A 21,345-nucleotide genomic window follows, 5' to 3' on the forward strand; every position below is an offset into this window, starting at 1 on the left:
AATAAAAATGTGATTCACATAAAAATGTTAAGTTATTTTTTTATTTTAATCTTCACATTTTCAAACAGTCCATTTATATATTCCAACGGGGCTATACATTTTGGTGAGTTTTTTTCTCAACTGAGTAGCCTCGTTTCACTGCCAAAAGTAAAATTAAACCATCTAGTGTTCAGCGAAATAACAACAATGTCAAATACAGGTAGCCTAGTCAAATAATTAACATCCAATCACATTAACCGTTACTCTCTCGCGGGAATTCCACTAAAGGTCCATATGTAGCCAAATGTAGCTGCTGCTCATTCAGTTTGCTCGAAAAATGGATAAATGGTTTAAAAAAGTAAGGCCGTCATCCATAAAGACACATACCAGCTCTACTGGTAGTACTGCTGGTAGTAGCAGTACTGCACCTGTCGACGACACAAGTTGTTCTGCTTCCACGAGCACATCCAATGCTAGCACCAGTAATTCTACATTTGTTGTTAGCCCAGCTAGCATGGACACTGACAGTTGTGAATCTGATGCAGCCGAAGAACTACTGCCCCCTTACCCGGGAAAGCATCAAACAACAGACAGGGATGTTGGACCATCGAAGAGGCTCAAATATGATGAGAACTACATTGATTTGGGGTTCACTTGTATTGGAAGTAGTGCCTTACCTTAGCCACTGTGTGCTATAGTACTTTTGCACATAACTCACAACTCGATGAAACCTTCACTCTTGCGCAGACATTTAGAAACAAAACATGCCAATTTGAGTGAGAATTAAGATGAATTTCGACTAGTAAGACATGTATAAAACCAACAGATACCATTAATAAGAAGGGGCTAGAAGCGTCTTATATGGTGAACTACTGAGTGGCTAGGACATGCAAGCGCCATACTATTGTGGAGGACTTCATTCTTCCTGCTACCGTGGATATGGCTGGGACAATGCTGGGGGAAAAGGTCCAAAAACCTATACAGACAATGCCATCAAGCAGCACTGTTTCACGACGCATCAGTGACATGTTTTGAAACAATCACTGCTTCACATACAAGCCAGTGAATTCTGTGCTTTACAGCTGGAGTCAACAGACATGGCGGGCCTGGCACAGCTCCTGATATATGTCCGTTACGTTTATGGGGGGTCGATTAAGGAAGACATCCTCTTCTGCAAACCACTGGAAACCAGGACAACAGGAGAGGATATTTTTAAAGTACCGGACAACTTTGTGACATCAAATGGACTTTGATGGTCAAGATGTGTTGGTATCTGTACTGATACAATACAGGGAGACATAGTGGAGTGGTAATGCGCATGCAAGTAGTTGCTCCGACGCCACTTTGGTACACTGCAGCATCCACCAAGAGGCTTTCACTGCCAAGGGAATGCCTGACAGCTTGAAAGATGTTTTGGACACTACAGTGAAAATGGTTAACTTTGTTACAGCAAGGCCCCTGAACTCTCATGTATTTTCTGCACTATGCAATGATATGGGCAGCGACAATTTAACGCTTTTACAATATACAGAAGAAGAGCGCTGGTTATCATGGTGCAAAGTAGTGACACGTTTTTTTTAATTGAGAGAAGAGCTTAAAGGACAACACACAGGTCTTTCCATCAGTGTATGATTTTTTGTGTGCAAATGAACTCAAGCTTACCGGACAATGTCAAATGTGATATAGCGAAGCACCTGAGTGAGTTGGGTGCGCAATTACGCAGGTACTTTCCCGAAACGGATGACACAAACAACTGGATTCGTTATCCGTTTCATGCCCTGCCTCCAGTCCACTTACCGATATCTGAACAAGAGAGCCTCATCGAAATTGCAACAAGTGGTTCTGTGAAAATGTAATTTAATCAGAAGCCACTGGCAGATTTCTGGATTGGGCTGCACTCAGAGTATCCTGCCTTTGCAAATCACACTGTTAAGACACGGATGCCCTTTGCAACCACGTACCTATGTGAGAGTGGATTCGCGGCCCTCGCTAGCATGACAACGAAATACAGGCACAGACTGTGTGGAAAAAGATACTCTCTCCAATACAGCCCAGAGTTGTGTATCCTTTCAAGCACACCTTTCTCAATAACCTGTGGTGAGTTATTCACAATTGTTGATGAACAAATAAGGTTTTATATGTAAGATGGCTAAGTAAAGAGAAACATTTATTATATTTTGTACCCTGGTCCTATAAGAGCTCTTTGTCACAACGCGGCTAGGGGGAAGTGACAAACTCACACTCATTCTTATGTTTAATAAATGTATCTTATAGTGTGTATGTGTGTGTGGCAGGCTTACAATGATGGCAAAAACAACATTTGAGATTGTGCTGACCCTGGTGCTAGGGGTCAGCGTACCACAGCTGGAGGTTGAATGTTTGAAGGGGTACGGGACTATAAAATGTTTGGGAACCACTGTCCTACAGGATTGCTTTAATTTTCCTAAAGCATTTCCCCATTAATCAAATTATGTTCATTACATTTTTCGAAGGGGTGCCAAGAACAAGTGATCTGCGCATCACAGCATACTAGACAAGTAAACAGTCATGTATTTTAATAAAAATATTTAATTACCAAAATAAAAAGTTAAACATTCCCAAAGACCAGACCTTACACACTGTTTAGCATACCCTTCCAAAGTAAAGTACAACCTGCTCAGCTACTCTAGGTGCTTGCATGTGACATTTTCTGAAATAGCAGCAACATTGACTTTGTGTGATACAGTACAGTGCTTAGTATTTTAATAAGGTAGAAAACAAACAGATCGGTATGCAAATAACATCTCTAACCCTATGTAAGAAATGGCACCCTATTCCCTGGCCTATATAGTGCACTACTTTTGACCAAAGCTCCATAGGTTCTTGTCAAAAGTAGTGCACTTGATAAGGAATAGGGTGCCATTTCAGATGCAACTGTGCATGTCTTTATACTCTGCTTCTCATTTGGGAACACAGCTCAAGCAAACCAATGCAGTAACAACACATTTCAATCCACCTGACAGTGAAACAACTCTTTAATTATAAACTTGCCTAATCTGAGGGACATCTTAAATAATTCAATATTACACGTTCAAATCAAATGGAAAAAAATATAGATATGAACATCTCATAGTGATATGAAACATATGCAAATGTGCAGCAAGTCACCTCTCTCACTTGCACTCTGTTTGGACACCTACTCATTCAAGGGTTTCTTTATTTTTTACTATTTTCTACATTGTAGAATAAGTGAAGACATCAAAACTATGAAATAACACATAGTGTAAATAACACATAGTGTAAATAACACATAGTGTAGTAACAAAGAAAAGTGTTAAATCAAAATATATTTGAGATTCTTCAAAGCAGCCAACCTTTGCACACTCTTGGTATGTGTTATTTCATAGTTTTGATGTCTTTGTTATTATTCTACAATGTAGAAAATAGTTTAAAAAAGTTCCAAGAGTGTGCAAGGCAAAGGGTGGCTACTTCGAAGAATATCACATATAAAATATATTGATTTAACATTTTTTTGTTGTTACATGATTCCATGTGTTATTTCATAGTGTTGATGTCTTCCCTATTATTCTACAATGGTACTAATATATATATATATATATATATATATATATATATATATATATATAGACACACTTTATATTCCAGTGTCAGTTAAGTTGCAGCTCTCTTTGATTAGTTAGTTCTGTGTTAACTACAATCATGTATCAATTAAAAACAAACTATTCCTTCCACTTTCAAAAGAAAATGGAAAATATTAAAGAAAATCCACAATTTTTAAGTTGGAAAAACATTTGAATGTATTTAGCACCTGTTTTTCTTTTCCATCTTAACACTCAGTGCTAAGACATGACAAAAGAGCAAATTACATTGGATATTGCTGTTTTGAATCCAAATAGACCTCTAATTTGCTCATCCCCCATCCTGTTGTACAGTATTTTCTTCAGAATTACTAAGATATGCAGTTATTTGCAGCAAATGCTACAGTTCATAGCAGGCAGATTCAAAAGTGATACGTCATGTTAGACAATGCACATGTGATTGAATAGCTCACATTCTTGATAGGAACAAGTCAAGGATGTGTTTAGTAATGGAATAATACGAGGGTAGACTGCTGCCCTTTTTTCCTTCAAATACTGATTAGTCAGACTAAATAATACAAGGTAAAAAGAGAACACTGCATTTTTAATAGTCACGTTTAAGTGTGTAAATAATGTAAGCGTTTCAGGGGATGAAAACATGAACACCCACAACAAGAAGTAATGGTGGTGAGAGCATGGAGGCAGTCTCCCAGTATGGACTGTGACGGAACAGATTTCCGTTTCTCTGGAGATTAATGTTTTGTTGAAGATGTTCTGAGACGGTGGTGATGGATTCAGACATTAGGACTTGAAGACGTGCACAGCTCTCACAACGTACTGCCTGCAGATGGGACACTCGCTCATCCGCTTACCACACTTGGTGCAGGTGACCATGTGACCACACTCCAGAAGGACGCAGTCAATCGCAGCATCCATGCAGATCCTACACAGGCTGTTATCCAGGTTGGTCAGCTGGGCCTTCTCCCGATCTGGAGGAAGACAGAAGGGAGGAATCAGAAAAAAGTAAAAGAACAACATGACATACAGATGAGAGTGGAGGAGAGCAATGATGATGTCATGCCCCGAAGAGGTAGAAGAGAGTGACACTGCCTTGAAGAGAGATCCCAATATCTCCTCTCTCTCTCTTATCTAGGGTGCCTTATCATAGGAAGGTCATGCCTGGTACAAAGCAGAGGGCAAGCTCCATACAGGCTCCTGGAAATAGCAGCGCTAGATAAAAAGGACAGCTGGACATATTTAGCTTTATAGAAATACAGTGCCTTCAGAAAGTAAATTGAGACTTTGTGTCACTGGCCTAAACACAATGCCCCATAATGTCAAAGCGGAATGTTAATAGATTTTTAATTTGTTTAAATTAAAAATGAAAAGATGAAATGCCTTCAGTCAGTAAGTATTCAGCCCCTTTGTTATGGAGAGCCGAAATAAGTTAAGGAATAAAGCATTTCCTAAGTCACATAAATTGTGCTGATTCACTGTGGTCAATAAGTGTTATAACATTATTTTTTAAATGACTACCTCATCTCTGTACCCCACACATACAATTATCTGTAAGGTCCCTCAGTAGAGCAGTGAATTTCAAACAAAGATTCAACCGCAAAGACCAGGGAGGTTTTCCAAAGCCTCGCAAAGAAGGTCACCTATTGGTAGATGGGTAGAAAAAAGAAGAAGCAGACATTGAATGTCCCTTTGAGCATGTTGAAGTTATTCATTACACTTTGGATGGTGTATCAACCCAGTCACTACAAAGATACAGGCGTCCTTCCTAACTCAGTTACCACAGAGGAAGAATACCGCTCAGAGATTTCACCATGAGGCCAATGGTGACTTTAAAACAGTTACAGAGTTTAACGGCTGTGATAGGAGAAAACTCTAGATGTATCAACATTGTAGTTACTCCACAATACTAACCTAAATGATAGAGTGAAAAGAACAAAATACAAATATAACAAAACATGCATCCTGTCTGCAATAAGGCACTAAAGTAAAACTGCCAAAAATGTGGCAAAGAAATAAACTTCATGTCCTGAATACAAAGAATTATGTTTGGGGCAAATCCAACACATCACTGAGTACCACTTTTCATATTTTCAAGCATGGTGGTGACTGAATCATGTTATGGGTATGCTTATCATCGGCAAGGACTAAGGAGTTATTTTTATTAGGATAAACAGAAACAGAATAGAGCTAAGCACAGGCAAAATCCTAAAGGAAAACCTGGTTCAGTCTGCTTCCTAGCAGACGCGGAGACAAATACACCTTTCAGCAGGTCAATACCCTAAAACACAAGGCCAAATATACACTGGAGTTGCTTACCAAGACGACATTAAATGTTCCTGAGTGAACTAGTTACACTTTTGAATCTGCTCCAAAACACACTGAGCAAAAATGTAAACGCAACATGTTAAGTGTCGGTCCCATGTTCCATTATCTATTTTTTAAAAATACATTATTTAATAAATCTCTGTACATATGAACATTCTCTGCATGGTACTTCACTGCCTCAAACCAGCTATTCCATATGGAGCTCAGTGCTTCAGGAGGAGCCTTGTCCTGCACAAACTACTTCATAATGAGGAAGCTCACCCATCTTCTCTTTCTGGCAGACTTCTCGAAGAAGACAGATCTCATCCATGTCACAAGTGATGCAACTCCAGAGAAGTATTTGTGCTGCCAGGTCTCACCCACCAGATTGATGACATGACAGAGACAGGTTACATGGACACTGTTGGGCGTCACTCCTTTCAGAACCTCCTTGTATGTCTTCAGTCAGTAGGAGGCATTATCTGTGACCAACGCCCAGGCATCATTCAGGTTCAGATGGTTGCTGCGGAGGGAGGCTAGTAAAGATTGGGAAAACGTTGAGTAGTTGCATTTGTCCATGAAAATGACATCCATCAGAAAGTACTGGTTTTCAACACCTGTAATTAAAGATAAGGAAAAACTTTGATTTAACCCAAAATAATATTGTGACAAAATAAAGGTCTTATTTAAATTCCAAGTGTAAACACAATATAGATACAGCGATAATTAGCTAGATGGAGAGGCAGACAGCTGCTGACATTATGCATCACTATATTTCAACACGATAGCTCGTCGTTTGGAATATCACAATTTGCATGCGGACAATTCACATTGCAGAATGTAAATGTAGGCTATTGCAATGGTATATTAATAGGCTGTTAACTCACCAATGACGATGTTTAGAACGCTGTAATCCCTTGCATCTGTTGTCTCGTCAACAACCACCGCAAACTTCATGCCACGGATCTTCTGTAGAACGGCAGTCATATGTTGGTCGAACACACAGGCAGGTGAGTTTGACAGGGGCTGCTCTCATTTTCGGGCAACGCTCCTCCCTGTTTGCAATGCTTCACTAGAAAGGGCTGTAGCTTTCTTAGCTTTTCTAACATGCTGACCACACAGTTCGCGTAGCAAAATACATTTACACAAACTTAGCAAAGAAAGAAAAGTCCCTTTTTCAGGACACTGTCTTTCAAAGATAATTCGTAAAAATCCAAATAACTTCACAGATCTTCATTGTAAAGCGTTTAAACACTGTTTTCCATGCATGTTCAATGAACCATAAACAATTAATGAAAATGCACCTATGAAATGGTCGTTAAGACTGCTTACAGACAGTAGGCAATTAAGGTCACAGTTATGAAAACTTAGGACACTAAAGAGGCCTTTCTACTGACTCTGAAAAACACCAAAAGAAAGATGCCCAGGGTCCCTGCTCATCTGTGTGAACGTGCCTTAGGCATGCTGCAAGGAGGCATGAGGACTGCAGATCTGGCCAGGGCAATAAATTGCAATGTCAGTAATGTGAGACGCCAAAGACATCGCTACAGGGAGACAGGACAGACAGCTGATCGTCCTCGCAGTGGCAGACCATGTGTAACAACACCTGCACAGGATCGGTACATCCAAACATCAAACCTGCGGGACATACAGTGGCGGGAACAAGTATTTGATACACTGCCGATTTTGCAGGTTTTCCTACTTACAAAAAATGTAAAGGTATGTCATTTTTAACATAGGTACACTTCAACTGTGAGAGACGGAATCTAAAACAAAAATCCAGAAAATCACATTGTATGATTTTAAAGTAATTAATTTGCATTTTATTGCATGACATAAGTATATGATCACCTACCAACCAGTAAGAATTCCGGCTCTCACAGACCTGTTAGTTTTTCATTAAGAAGCCCTCCTGTTCTCCACTCATTACCTGTATTATCTGCACCTGTTTGAACTCGTTACCTGTATAAAAGACACCTGTCCACACACTCAATCAAACAGACTCCAACCTCTCCACAATGGCCAAGACCAGAGAGCCGTGTAAGGACATCAGGGATACAATTGTAGACCTGCACAAGGCTGAGATGGGCTACAGGACAATAGGCAAGCAGCTTGGTGAGAAGGCAACAACTGTTGCCACAATTATTAGAAAATGGAAGAAGTTCAAGATTACATTTACATTTACATTTAAGTCATTTAGCAGAGGCTCTTATCCAGAGCGACTTACAAATTGGTGCATTCACCTTATGACATCCAGTAGAACAGTCACTTTACAATAGTGCATCTAAATCTTAAAGGGGGGAGGGGTGAGAAGGATTACTTATCCTATCCTAGGTATTCCTTAAAGAGGTGGGGCTCCATGCAAGATCTCACCTCGTGGGGTATCAATGATCATGAGGAAGGTGAGGGATCAGCCCAGAACTACACGGCAGGACCTGGTCAATGACCTGAAGAGAGCTGGGACCACAGTCTCAAAGAAAACCATTAGTAACACACTACGCCGTCATGGAATAAAATCCTGCAGCGCACGCAAGGTCCCCCTGCTCAAGCCAGCGCATGTTCAGGCCTGTCTGAAGTTTGCCAATGACCATCTGAATGATCCAGAGGAGGAATGGGAGAAGGTCATGTGGTCTGATGAGACAAAAATATAACTTCTTGGTCTAAACTCCACTTGCCGTGTTTGGAGGAAGAAGGATGAGTACAACCCCAAGAACACCATCCCAACCGTGAAGCATGGAGGTGGAAACATCATTCTTTGGGGATGCTTTTCTGCAAAGGGGACAGTACGACTGCACCGTATTGAGGGGAGAATGGACGGGGCCATGTATCGCTAGATCTTGGCCAACAACCTCCTTCCCTCAGTAAGAGCATTGAAGATGGGTCGTGGCTGGGTCTTCCAGCATGACAACGACCTGAAACACACAGGCAACTAAGGAGTGGCTCCGTAAGAAGCATCTCAAGGTCCTGGAGTGGCCTAGCCAGTCTCCAGACCTGAACCCAATAGAAAATCTTTGGAGGGAGCTGAAAGTCTGTATTTCCCAGCGACCACTCCGAAACCCGAAGGATCTGGAGAAGGTCTGTGGAGGAGTGGGCCAAAATCCCTGCTGCAGTGTGTGCAAACCTGGTCAAGAACTACAGGAAACAATGGTTTCTGTACCAAATATTAAGTTCTGCTTTTTTGATGTATCAAATACTTATGTCATGCAATAAAATGCAAATTAATTACTTAAAAATCATACAATGTGATTTTCTGGATTTTGGTTTTAGAGTCTGTCTTCTCACAGTTCAAGTGTACTTATGATAAAAATTACAGACCTCTACATGCTTTGTAAGTAGGAAAACCTGCAAAATCGGCAGTGTATCAAATACTTGTTCTCCCCACTGTATATGAATTGATTGCCCCCTATCTATCTTCAGAGTTTTTTCTGTTAGGTGACCTAAACTGGGATATGCTTAACACCCCGGCCGTCCTACAATCTAAGCTAGATGCCCTCAATCTCAAACAAATCATCAAGGAACCCACCAGGAACAACCCTAAATCCGTAAACATGGGCACCCTCATAGATATTATCCTGACCAACTTGCTCTCTAAATACACCTCTGTTTTCAACCAGGATCTCAGCGATCACTGCCTCATTGCCTGCATTCGTTATGGGTCTGCGGTCAAACGACCACCCCTCATCACTGTCAAATGGTCCCTAAAACACTTCTGCGAGCAAGTCTTTCTAATCAACCTGGCCTGGGTATCCTGGAATGATATTGACCTCATCCCATCAGTAGAGGATGCCTGGTTGTTCTTGACAGGTCATTTCCTCACCATCTTAAATAAGCATGACCCTTTCATAAAATGTAGAACTAAGAACAGATATAGCCCTTGGTTCACTCCAGACCCGACTGCTCTCGACCAGCACAAAAACATATTGTGGCGTACTGCACTAGCATCGAATAGTACCCTCGAAACAAAACTTTTCAGGGAAGTCAGGAACCAATACACACAGTCAGTTAGGAATGCTAAGGCTAGCTTTTTCAAACAGAAATTTGCATCCTGTAGCTCTAACTCCAAAAGGTACTGGGACACTAAAGTCCATGGAGAGTAAGAGCACCTCCTCCCAGCTGCCCACTGCACTGAGGCTAGGAAACACTGTCATCCCCAATAAATCCACAATAATCGAGAATTTCAATAAGCATTTCTCTACCACGGCCAACAGCTCCACACCCCCCGCAGCTACTTGCCCAAACCTCCCCAGCTTCTCCTTCCCAATTCCAGATAGCAGATGTGATGAACGAACTGCAAAACATGGACCCGTTCAAATCAGCTGGGCTAGACAATCTGGACCCTCTCTCTCTAACATTATCCGCAGCCATTGTTGCAACTTCTATTACCAGTCTGTTCAACCTCTCTTTCGTATTGTCCGAGATCCCTAAAGATTGGAAAGCTGCAGTGGTCATCCCCCTCTTCAAAGGGGGTGACACTCTAGACCCAAACTGTTATAGACCTATATCCATCCTGCCCTGCCTTTCTAAAGTCTTTGAAAGCCAAGTTAACAAAACAGATCACCTACAATTTCGAATCCCACCGCACCTTCGCCGCTGTGAAATCCGGTTTCCGAGCTGGTCACCGGTGCACTTAAGCCACACTCAAGGTACTAAACCGCCATCATAAAAGACAGTACTGTGCAGCCGTCTTCATCGACCTGGCCAAGGCTTTCGACTCTGTCAATCACCGTATTCTTATCGGCAGACTCAACAGCCTTGGTTTCTCTAATGACTGCCTCGCCTGATTCACCAACTACTTCTCAGATAGAGTTCAGTGTGTCAAATCAGAGAGCCTGTTGTCCGGACCTCTGGCAGTCTCTATGAGGGTAAAACAGGGTTCAATTCTCGGGCCGACTCTCTTCTCTGTATATATCAATGATGTCGCTCTTGCTGCGGGTGATTCCTTGATCCACCTCTACGCACCTCTTCTGTATACATCTGGCCCTTCTTTGGACACTGTGTTAACAAACCTCCAAACGAGCTTCAATACCATACAACACTCCTTCTGTGGCCTCCAACTGCTCTTAAACGCTAGTAAAACTAAATGCATGTTCTTCAACCGATCGTTGCCCACACCAGCCTGCCCGACTAGCATCACTACTCTGGACGGTTCTGACTTAGAATATATAAATACCTAGGTGTCTGGCTAGACTGTAAACTCTCCTTCCAGACTCATATTAAGCATCTCCAATCCAAAATTAAATCTAGAATTGGCTTCCTATTTCGCAACAAAGCCTCCTTCACGCACGCTGCCAAAAATACCATCTTAACACTGACTATCCTACCGATCCTTGACTTTGGCGATGTCATTTACAAAATCGCCTCCAACACTCTACTCAGCCAACTGGATGCAGTCTATCACAGTGCCATCCGTTTTGTCACCAAAGCCCTATATACTACCCACCACTGCGACCTGTATGCTCTCGTCGGCTGGCTCTTGCTACATATTCGTTGCGAGACCCACTGGCTCCAGGTCATCTATAAGTCTTTGCTAGGTAAAACTCCTTATCTCAGCTCACTGGTCACCATAACACCCACCCGTAGCACGCGCTCCAGCAGGTATATCTCATGGGTCATCCCCAAAGCCAACACCTCTTTGGCCGCCTTTCCTTCAAGTTCTCTGCTGCCAATGACTGGAACGAATTGCACAAATCACTGAAGTTGGAGACTTCTATCTCCCTCACTAACTTTAAGCAACAGTTATCTGAGCAGCTTACCGATCACTGCAGCTGTACATAGCATATCCGGAAATAGCCCATCCAACTACCTACCTCATCGCCATATTGTTTTTATTTACTTTTTTGCTCTTTTGCACACCTGTATTTCTATGTGCACATCAATCACTCCCAGTGTTAATTAGCTTATTTGTAATTACTTTGCCACTATGGCCTATTTATTATCTTATCTCCTTACTCCATTTGCACACACTGTATATACATTTTTCTATTGTGTCATTGACTGTACTTTTGTTTATCCCATGTGTAACTCTGTGTTGTTGTTTTTTGTCGCACTGCTTTGCTTTATCTTGGCCAGGTCGCACTGCTTTGCTTTATCTTGGCCAGGTCGCAGGTGTAAATGAGAACTTGTTCTCAACTGGCCTACCTGGTTAAATAAAGGTGAAATAAAAAATGTACAGAAAAGGTACAGGATGGCAACAACTGCCCGAGTTACACCAGGAACGCACAATCCCTCCATCAGTGCTCAGACTGTCTGGACTGAGGGCTTGTAGGCCTGTTGTAAGGCAAGTCCTCACCAGACATCACCAGCAACAACGTCGCCTATGGGCACAAACCCACCATCACAGGACCAGACAGGACTGGCAAAAAGTGCTCTTCTCTGACGAGTCGCGGTTTTGTCTCACCAAGGGGTGATGGTCGGATTTGTGTTTATCATCGAAGGAATGAGCGTTACACCAAGGCCTGTACTCTGGAGCGGGATCGGAGGTGGAGGGTCCATTATGGTCTGGGGCGGTGTGTCACAGCATCATCGGACTGAGATTGTTGTCATTTCAGGGAATCTCAATGCTGTGCATTACAGGGAAGACATCCTCCTCTCTCACGTGGTACCCTTCCTGCAGGCTCATCTTGACATGACCCTCCAGCATGACAATGCTACCAGCTATACTGCTCGTTCTGTGCGTGATTTCCTGCAAGACAGGAATGCCAGTGTTCTGCCATGGCCAGCAAAGAGCCCGGATCTCAATCCCATAGAGCATGCCTGGGACCTGTTGGATCGGAGGGTGAGGGCTAGGGCCATTCCCCCCAGAAATGTCCTTGAATTTGCAGGTGCCTTGGTGGAAGAGTGGGGTAACATCTCACAGCAAAAACTGGCAAATCTGGTAGAGTCCATGAGGAGATGCACTGCAGTACTTAATGCAGCTGGTGGCCACACCAGATATTGACTGTTACTTTTGATTCTGACCCCCCTTTGTTCAGGGACACATCATTCCATTTCTGTTAGTCACATGTCTATGGAACTTGTTCAGTTTATGTATCAGTTGATAAATCTTGTTATTTTCATACAAATATTTACACATGTTAAATTTGCAGAAAATAAACACAGTTGACAGTGAGAGGACATTTCGTTTTTTGCTGAGTTTACATGTTATGCAATCATTGCACCCACACTGGTCGCGCAAGCCAACGAGCGTCTGGGTTGCCAAGCGCTAAAATAGAAGTCAGTTCAATTTGTGACGCTGAACACGGTGCAAGTCCTGCCTCTCACATCTCCTCGTTGGTTTATAGAAGCAGATCCCCATGTGCCATCTCCTCATTGGTTATATCCAAGTGAGTGATTAAAAGATGAACTGAGGTCGGTCGGTCGTGGTAATATTATGCGATTAGATGCCAATCGCCATATAAAGTCCAAAGAAGAAAAAGCCTGGAAGGAGAGATGACTAGAAACGATTCGGTTGACCGTTTTATGTGTAGATTAACTGTCGGAGTAGAGGACCTTGTGCATTTCAGGTAAAATATCAACTCAACATTTATATACCAGGGAAAATTAGCTAGCTAACTAAATTGCCATAAATGTAATATAATTTGTTTTGATACTTCAACCTGCGTGTCGTGATCGCGTTTGGTGTGGGGGGACAAAATCAATTTGCGCACGATGGCACACACACTGTACCCAAACCGGACGCGCAAGGGGATGTCAGATTCAGCGCACACAGCCAAAAAGTCCTGAATAAATTCTCATCTTGAATCTGCTGATGCGCTTGCACAAGTAATAGGTCGTTTGAAGAGGCATGCTGTGGCTAACATGGTGCTTTTCCTTGTTCTTGTTCACATGAGCTTTACGCTTTAAGTGGTCATCACACATATTTTTACAGGTCCAATCAATACTATGTTGACAGAATCTTATCACCTGACTCATAATAGTCCTTTGGGCATTGCTCTGCTCTGAATTTAGGGGTTAGGGTCAAATCTTTCCGTTTTTTTTGACGACTTGGACGTCTTAGACGACCTCTTCGAAATGTTTCTCAAAATGACAGCCAAGTTGTGAGGTGACGTAAGGGTCTCACGCACAACCGACCACCCTCTCAAAACACCCCAATCGAAAATGGAATTATTTGTCTAGGCCTACTGACCTGTAATTTTACAATTATTAAATAATTTAGATCACTACAATAATTAGGCCTACTTTATTTATTTTTTAAATACATTTCAGGCAAATTATGGACAATTCTGCAATATTTCACATTTTACAGTTGATTCCATTTTTAATACCAAATTCAGTGATTCCATCCGTCTTTTCCACATCGTGGAAATCATAGGGCCCTAATACTTTCTGAAGGCACTGTATGTGTGTGAAGTTATTAAATACTATCTTGGGCTTTCCAAGAGGTAATACACTTAAGGATTGCACTTGGGTGACCGGTTCTTATACACCAATGGAAAGGGGCAAAGATGGCGTCCAATAGCTAAACATGCTCAGAATGCATGGAGGTACCCTTGGTATGGGTGAGATACAAAAACACCATGATTGATGTGCAGCAGGAGTAGTGGTGGTGGTGGAACCAGATGCAGTAAGTAAGGTGAAACTCCTGCATGCATCACTAAGAGCTGTATATGAGGATGGATGCCTGTGTTACATGCATGCGGAGGGGCCGGGCCATGAGATGGTAAGAGTGACCAGGTCAACAGTTGGAGTGACCAGGGGAACACTTGCCTTTTTCAGATACCTTACCTCCAAACCCTCCAATGCAGATGGGAGGAAGGGGCAAGGCCACCACTTGAAAGGAAGGAGTAAAGCAACTGTCAATAAATACTGATTCTGATTTTTCTTTTTAAACACTAAGTCTGAAGGAACTCTGAAGGTACAATATTAAAGGCAGCTACAGTAATGAACATACTGTACGTCCTGAGCTAGAATATCACTGACGAGACAGAGACTGAAGGGTTACATGTTAAGTAGCTGTACTTTCCATTCCTGGTCCAAACATTACATATCATCATGTACCATCACAAAAGACAGACAGAGCAGTGATTTCTTACCTGAAGTTACAGCTGTGTTCACGTTTTCCACTAGAGGAAAGTAAGAAAAAACATTTAGGTACTCAAGCTAATAAAACTATTGTACACCATTTTAATTGCCAAACAAGGCATGGTAATGACCATAGGAGTTGATGGGACAGCTCAAATAGATCTGGGACCAGGCTCACTGCTACTCACATGACTTCCTGTTCTCCTCTGTCTCTCTGTACAAGCGGCTGACGCGCTCTACCAGCTCCCACTTCTCGCAGCAGCCTGAATAGTTGACAAAATTCCTGGCCAGGATCTCCTTCAGTTGTCTGACGGACAGACCCTCGATGTCCCTCAGGCAAGAGATGTCTGAGAGAGAGGCCCGTGCTCGCTGCCACGTCTGAGGGATCACCTACAGGATGAGAAAGGGGAGCCATTAGCCATTACATACAGTTGAAGTCGGAAGTTTACATACACCCTAGCCAAATACATTTAAACTAAGTTTTTCACAATTCCTGACATTTAATCCAAGCAAAAATTCCCTGTTTTAGGTCAGTTAGGATCACCACTTCATTTTAAGAATGTAAAATGTCAGAATAGCAGAGAATGATTTATTTCAGCTTCTATTTATTTAATCACATTCCCCAGTGGGTCAGAAGTTTACATACACTCAATTAGTATTTGGTAGCATTGCCTTTAAATTGTTTAACTGGGGTCAAATGTTTTGGGTAGCCTTCAACAAGATTCCCACAATAAGTTGGGTGAATATTGGCCGATTCCTCCTGACAGAACTGGTGTAACTGAGTCAGGTTTGTAGGTCTACACATTTTCTATGGGATTGAGGTCAGGGCTTTGTGATGGCCACTCCAATACCTTGACTTTGTTGTCCTTAAGCCATTTTGCCACAACTTTGGAAGTATGCTTGGGGTCATTGTCCATTTGGAAGACACATTTGCGACCAAGCCTTAACTTCCTGACTGATGTCTTGAGATGTTGCTTCAAAATATCCACATAATATTCCTTCCTCATGTAGCCATCTATTTTGTGAAGTGCACCAGTCCCTCCTGCAGCAAAGCACCCAAACAAGATGATGCCGCCACCCCCGTGCTTCATGGTTTGGGATGGTGTTCTTCAGCTTGTAAGCATCCCCCTTTTTCCTCCTAACATAACGATGGTCATTATGGCCAAACAGTTCTATTTTTGTTTCTTTAGAACCGAGGACATTTCTCCAAAAAGTATGATCTTTTTCCCAATGTGCAGTTGCAAACCGTAGTCTGGCTTTTTTTATGGCAGTTTTGAAGCAGTGGCTTCTTCCATGCTAAGTGGCCTTTCAGGTTATGTCGCTTTAGGACTCGTTTTAGTGTGGATATAGATAATTTTGTACCGATTTCCTCCAGTATCTTCACAAGGTCCGTTGCTGTTGTTCTGGGATTGATTTGCACTTTTCGCACCAAAGTACTGTAACGACCCTGGGTTTATAAGCGCGGATATCGACTCTGCCGCTCGAGCATGCCTTTGGGGCACAGTCGATAGCGCGCTGGACTTCAGGCTAGAAGGTCGAGGGTTCGAGACCTGCTCCCTGCTTGTTTCACTACATTGGTGTCAGAAGTGGGATCGGACCTTGCATCCACGACAGTGAGTGTGCATGGCCTGTGAGCGTGTTCCTGTAAGACATAGAGTCGCAAGCTAGCGCGAGGACGCGCTCTTTGTAAGGAGGGAGTAGTGTAACGACCCTGGGTTTAAAAGCGCGGATATCGACTCTGCCGCTCGAGCATGCTTTTGGGGCACAGCCGATAGTGCTCGGGACTTCGGGCTAGAAGGTCGAGGGAACGAGACCTGCTCCCTGCCCGTTTCATTACAGTACACTCATCTCTAGGAGACAGAACGTGTCTCCTTCCTGAGCGGTATGACGGCTACGTGGTCCCATGGTGTTTAAACTGGCATACTATTGTTTATACAAATGAACTTGGTAACGTTTGTCACGTCCTTGACCTTAGTTCCTATTTTATGTCTCTATTTTAGTTTGGTCGGGGCGTGAGTTGGGGTGGGCATTCTATGTTTTTGTTCTATGTTTTGTATTTCTGGTATTGGCCTGGTATGATTCCCAATCAGGGGCAGCTGTCAATTGTTGTCTCTGATTGAGAACCATACTTAGGCAGCCTGTTTTCCCATTATGGGTTGTGGGTAGTTATTTTCTGTTTAGTGTGTTTTGCACCTGACCGAGCTGTTTCGGTTGTTGCTTTTGTTCCTTGTTGTATTTAGTGTTCAGTTCATTAAAATAATGATGAACACTTACCAAGCTGCATCTTGGTCCTCACCTTCTTCCACCAACGGTCATTACAACTTTAGGCATTTGGAAATTGCTCCCAAGGATGAACTATACTTATGGAGTTCTACAATTTTTTTCTGAGGTCTTGGCTGATTTATTTTGATTTTCCCATGATGTCAAGCAAAGAGGCACTGAGTTTGAAGGTAGGCCTTGAAATACATCCACAGATACACATCCAATTGACTTAAATTGTCAATTAGCCTATCAGAAACTTCTAAAGCCATGACATCATTTTCTGTAATTTTCCAAGCTGTTTAAAGGCACAGTCAACTTAGTGTGTGTAAACTTCTGAGCCACTGGAATTGTGATACAAATGAATTATATGTTAAATAATCTGTCTGTAAACAATTGTTGGAAAAATTACTTCCTAACCAACTTGCCAAAACTATAGTTTGTGAACAAACAATGTGTGGAGTGGTTGAAAAACGAGTTTTAATGACACAAACCTAAGTGTATGTAAACTTCCGACTTCAACTGTACATGACACATACTGCATTGGAGAGAAAGTTGCACCCCTCTGAATAAGCTCCAGATGCTGTAAGAGGTAGAGCCTACTGGGTGATGTTTATTATTTACCTCTGGTGTGTGTTCACTGGGTTCCAGGTTCAGGGTGGAGAGAGATGTAGCGTCTCCTATATCCTATACAGCCAAAACAAACACAAAAACACATGACTCAGACGGAAACCTCCACAGAGAACTATAAATACTTACTGTACAGTCCAGGCAGGGATTAGGATTAGTCACCCGCTGCTTAGTCCATAGATACCTCAGGGACTACTATGTTTACCTTCCATTCATAGTAAAGCTTCTACTGCTGTCTGCACCAGCTGAGCTTTTTGTTTACAGGAATAGAAAAACAGGCCATGGCTACTTCCTACATATTTGAGAGAGGAGGCTAGGGGAGAGTCCAACAAGATGCCTCATCTCTTCAAAGGGGGAGACACTGTGCAGCCGTCTTCATCGACCTGGCCAAGGCTTTCGACTCTGTCAATCACCATATTCTTATCTGCAGACTCAACAGCCTTGGTTTCTCTAATGACTGCCTCGCCTGGTTCACTAACTACTTCTCAGATAGAGTCCAGACCTCTGGCCATCTCTATGAGGGTGCCACAGTGTTCAATTCTCAGGCCGACTCTCTTCTCTGTATATATCAATGATGTCGCTCTTGCTGCAGGTGATTCTTTGATCCACCGCTACACAGACGACACCATTCTGTATACTTCTGGCCCTTCTTTGGACACTGTGTTAACAAACCTCCAAACGAGCTTCAATGCCATACATCACTGGTTCCGTGGCCTCCAACTGGTCTTAAATGCTAGTAAAACGAAATACACACTCTTCAACCGATCGCTACCCGCCCGCCCGTCCAGCATCACTACTCTGGACGGTTCTGACTTATGTGGACAACTATAAATACCTAGGTGTCTGGCTAGACTGTAAACTCTCCTTCCAGACTTATATTAAGCATCTCCAATCCAAAACGAGTATCTAGAATCGGCTTCCTATTTCGCAACAAAGCCTCCTTCACTCACGCTGCCAAAAATACCATCGTAACACGAACTATCCTACCGATCCTCGACTTTGGCGACGTCATTTACAAAATAGCCTCCAACACTCTACTCAGCAAACTGGATGCAGTCTATCACAGTGCCATCCGTTTTGTCACCAAAGCCCCATATACTACCCACCACTGCGACCAGTATGCTCTTGTTCACTGGTCCTCGCTACATATTCGTCGCCAAACCCACTGGCTCCAGGTCATCTATAAGTCTTTGCTAGGTAAAGCCCCGCCTTATCTCCGCTCACTGGTCTCCATAGCAACACCCACGGATAGCAGGCGGTCCAGCAGGTATATTTCACTGGTCATCCCCAAAGCCAACATCACCGTTGGCCTCCTTTCCTTCCAGTTCTCTGCTGCCAATGACTGGAACGAATTGCAAAAAATCACTGAAGTTGGAGACTTTTATCTCCCTCACTAACTTTAAGCGTCAGCTGTCAGAGCTGCTTACCGATCGCTGCAGCTGCCCATCTGTAAATAGCCCATCCAACCAACTACCTACCTCATCCCCATATTTGTTTTTCTGCTCTTTTGCACGCCAGTACTTCTACTTGCACATCCTCATCTGCACATCTATCCATCCATTGTTAATTTCTAAATTGTAATGACTTCACCACTATGGCCTATTTATTGCCTTACCTCTTTACTTCATTTGCACACACTGTATACAGATTTTTCTATTGTGTTATTGACTGTACGTTTGTTTATCCCATGTGTAACTCTGTTTATTTTTTGTCACACAGCTTTGCTTTATCTTGGCTCGGTCGCAGTTGTAAATGAGAACTTGTTCTCAATTGGCCTACCTGGTTTAAAAATTTTTTTATTTTTTATCTCTCTATTGGGGGCGGGGGGAGTCCAACAGGAGGCCTCATCTCTATGGAGGGGAAGAGTCCAACAGGAGGCCTCATCTCTCTATGGAGGGGAAGAGTCCAACAGGAGGCCTCATCTCTCTATGGAGGGGAAGAGTCCAACAGGAGGCCTCATCTCTCTATGGAGGGGAAGAGTCCGAAAGGAGGCCTCATCTCTCTATGGAGGGGAAGAGTCCGAAAGGAGGCCTCATCTCTCTATGGAGGGGAAGAGTCCGAAAGGAGGCCTCATCTCTCTATGGAGGGGAAGAGTCCAACAGGAGGCCTCCAACAGGAGGTCCAACAATGAAGACGATGGGTCTATTAAATCAACAGAATTTACCAAATCACTCCAATCAATTTTAGTCACCAGGGGTTGACAGTCTGATAAGGACAAGCAAAATAAATGCTTTCTAAAGCTGACATACGTAGAAACTAACTGTGAAGCTCCATATTTCAGATGTCTTGAATGTACTTTCACACACAGAAAATCCACAGTCAGTGTTCACCTGCTCTTTGCTAGTCTGAGTACCAGACATTCCGGATTAATCCATAAGAATTACAACCCTGAAATGTATACCTCAGTCAGAGTTTGAGAAGTAAATGAGAAAAGTGAAAAGATCTTCCTTAGTTGTTAACTTTCTTGAAATCTAAAGGCACAATTTAATTCGAGACAATTTCTTAAGTAGTTTAACATGTTTTTTACTCAAACCTCTTGAACGTGTCAAACTGACCCGTTCTCATTTTTGTAAAAACACAACAACTATATATTGAAGGAATGCCTTTGATTTGAAGGCCTGCACATGCATAGTTCGGCGTGAGACGACCGTTAGACCCGATTACGTGTTTCTGTACATAAGCTTTGAAAGCGGACGTCGCCAAGACATCGCTTACAAGTGTGATCAGGATTTCTATTGGAGAAGCAGTTTCTGCCTATCTTCATACTGTACTGTCTTTGCCTCAGTCACTTCCAGAGCAGACCTAATACTTTTTACACATTATCTGCATGACGTACCTGGTTGGTAGTTGGGGAAGGTGTAGAAGAAGTATGTGTACCTGGTTGGTAGTCCCTGAGCTGTCGCTCCTGCTGAGCGCTTCCCCCTGAGAGGCGGAGATAGTAGACAGCTCGGAGGCGGAGCGTGTGGTGGAAGGGGGCGGAGTGTAGAGGGAGCGGGAGTTGAAGCTAGCCATGTCGGGGTCCCCCTCCCTTTCTGTCCCCTGGTGACACAGCACCAGTTCCACCAGGTCCTCCTTCTCCCTGCATGTGTCTGTGGGGACGTTGCGTAGCAGCAGGTACTGCCGCAGGTCTCTGACCCTCAGCCGCATCAGCTGTGGTCTCTGGAAGGCTGTCTCCTTCAGCAGGTGACATATGGCACATATACGCAAGTTCTCCTGAAGCATGGAGCACAGCGTGCAGAAGCTCTTCTTACAGTCGCAGCAGATATACTGGGGGAGAGAGTGATAGAGAGCGTGTAGGCATTAACCAAGTAGAAGATGCAGAAGAAGTGACATTGACAGTAATGTAGGCTCCAGGGCACACTGTGCCTTAATAGGATCTGCAAAGCCTGCGCAATATTCAGCATTTAGAATGTATCTCCATTAAAATATTAGCGCGGAAGGAAGATTCAAAATGATTCAATCTCAGATAAGCAATCCCCTCCCTCATCTGGCTCTATATACAGTACCTTGAATGGTCGATTGTTCTTAACAAAGCTACACTCATGTTTAATATTCA

At 42.9% G+C, this 21,345-nt stretch overlaps 1 protein-coding gene across 6 annotated transcripts in view; it reads right to left on the reverse strand.

Annotated features, from left to right (window-relative positions):
• Positions 1-3,594: 3,594 nt before the first annotated feature.
• Positions 3,595-21,345, reverse strand: part of LOC124034395 (E3 ubiquitin-protein ligase RNF34-like) — a 35,730-nt gene continuing 17,979 nt past the window's right edge. For 2 of the 6 annotated variants that reach the window (XM_046347537.1, XM_046347539.1), the window contains 6 exons: positions 20,667-21,056; positions 17,784-17,846; positions 15,089-15,290; positions 14,912-14,941; positions 14,586-14,648; positions 3,595-4,546 (listed from right to left, as the gene is read on the reverse strand). In XM_046347537.1, coding sequence (XP_046203493.1) covers positions 4,359-4,546; positions 14,586-14,648; positions 14,912-14,941; positions 15,089-15,290; positions 17,784-17,846; positions 20,667-21,056 — 936 coding nt within the window. In that variant the 3' untranslated portion in view covers positions 3,595-4,358. Of the gene's footprint in view, positions 4,547-6,161; positions 6,849-14,585; positions 14,649-14,911; positions 14,942-15,088; positions 15,291-17,783; positions 17,847-20,666; positions 21,057-21,345 lie in introns of all 6 variants that reach the window. The other 4 variants (XR_006838566.1, XR_006838567.1, XR_006838565.1 and 1 more) reach the window with 4 other exon arrangements.

Source organism: Oncorhynchus gorbuscha, linkage group LG04 (assembly GCF_021184085.1).
Source record: "Oncorhynchus gorbuscha isolate QuinsamMale2020 ecotype Even-year linkage group LG04, OgorEven_v1.0, whole genome shotgun sequence".
NCBI lineage: Eukaryota > Metazoa > Chordata > Actinopteri > Salmoniformes > Salmonidae > Oncorhynchus > Oncorhynchus gorbuscha.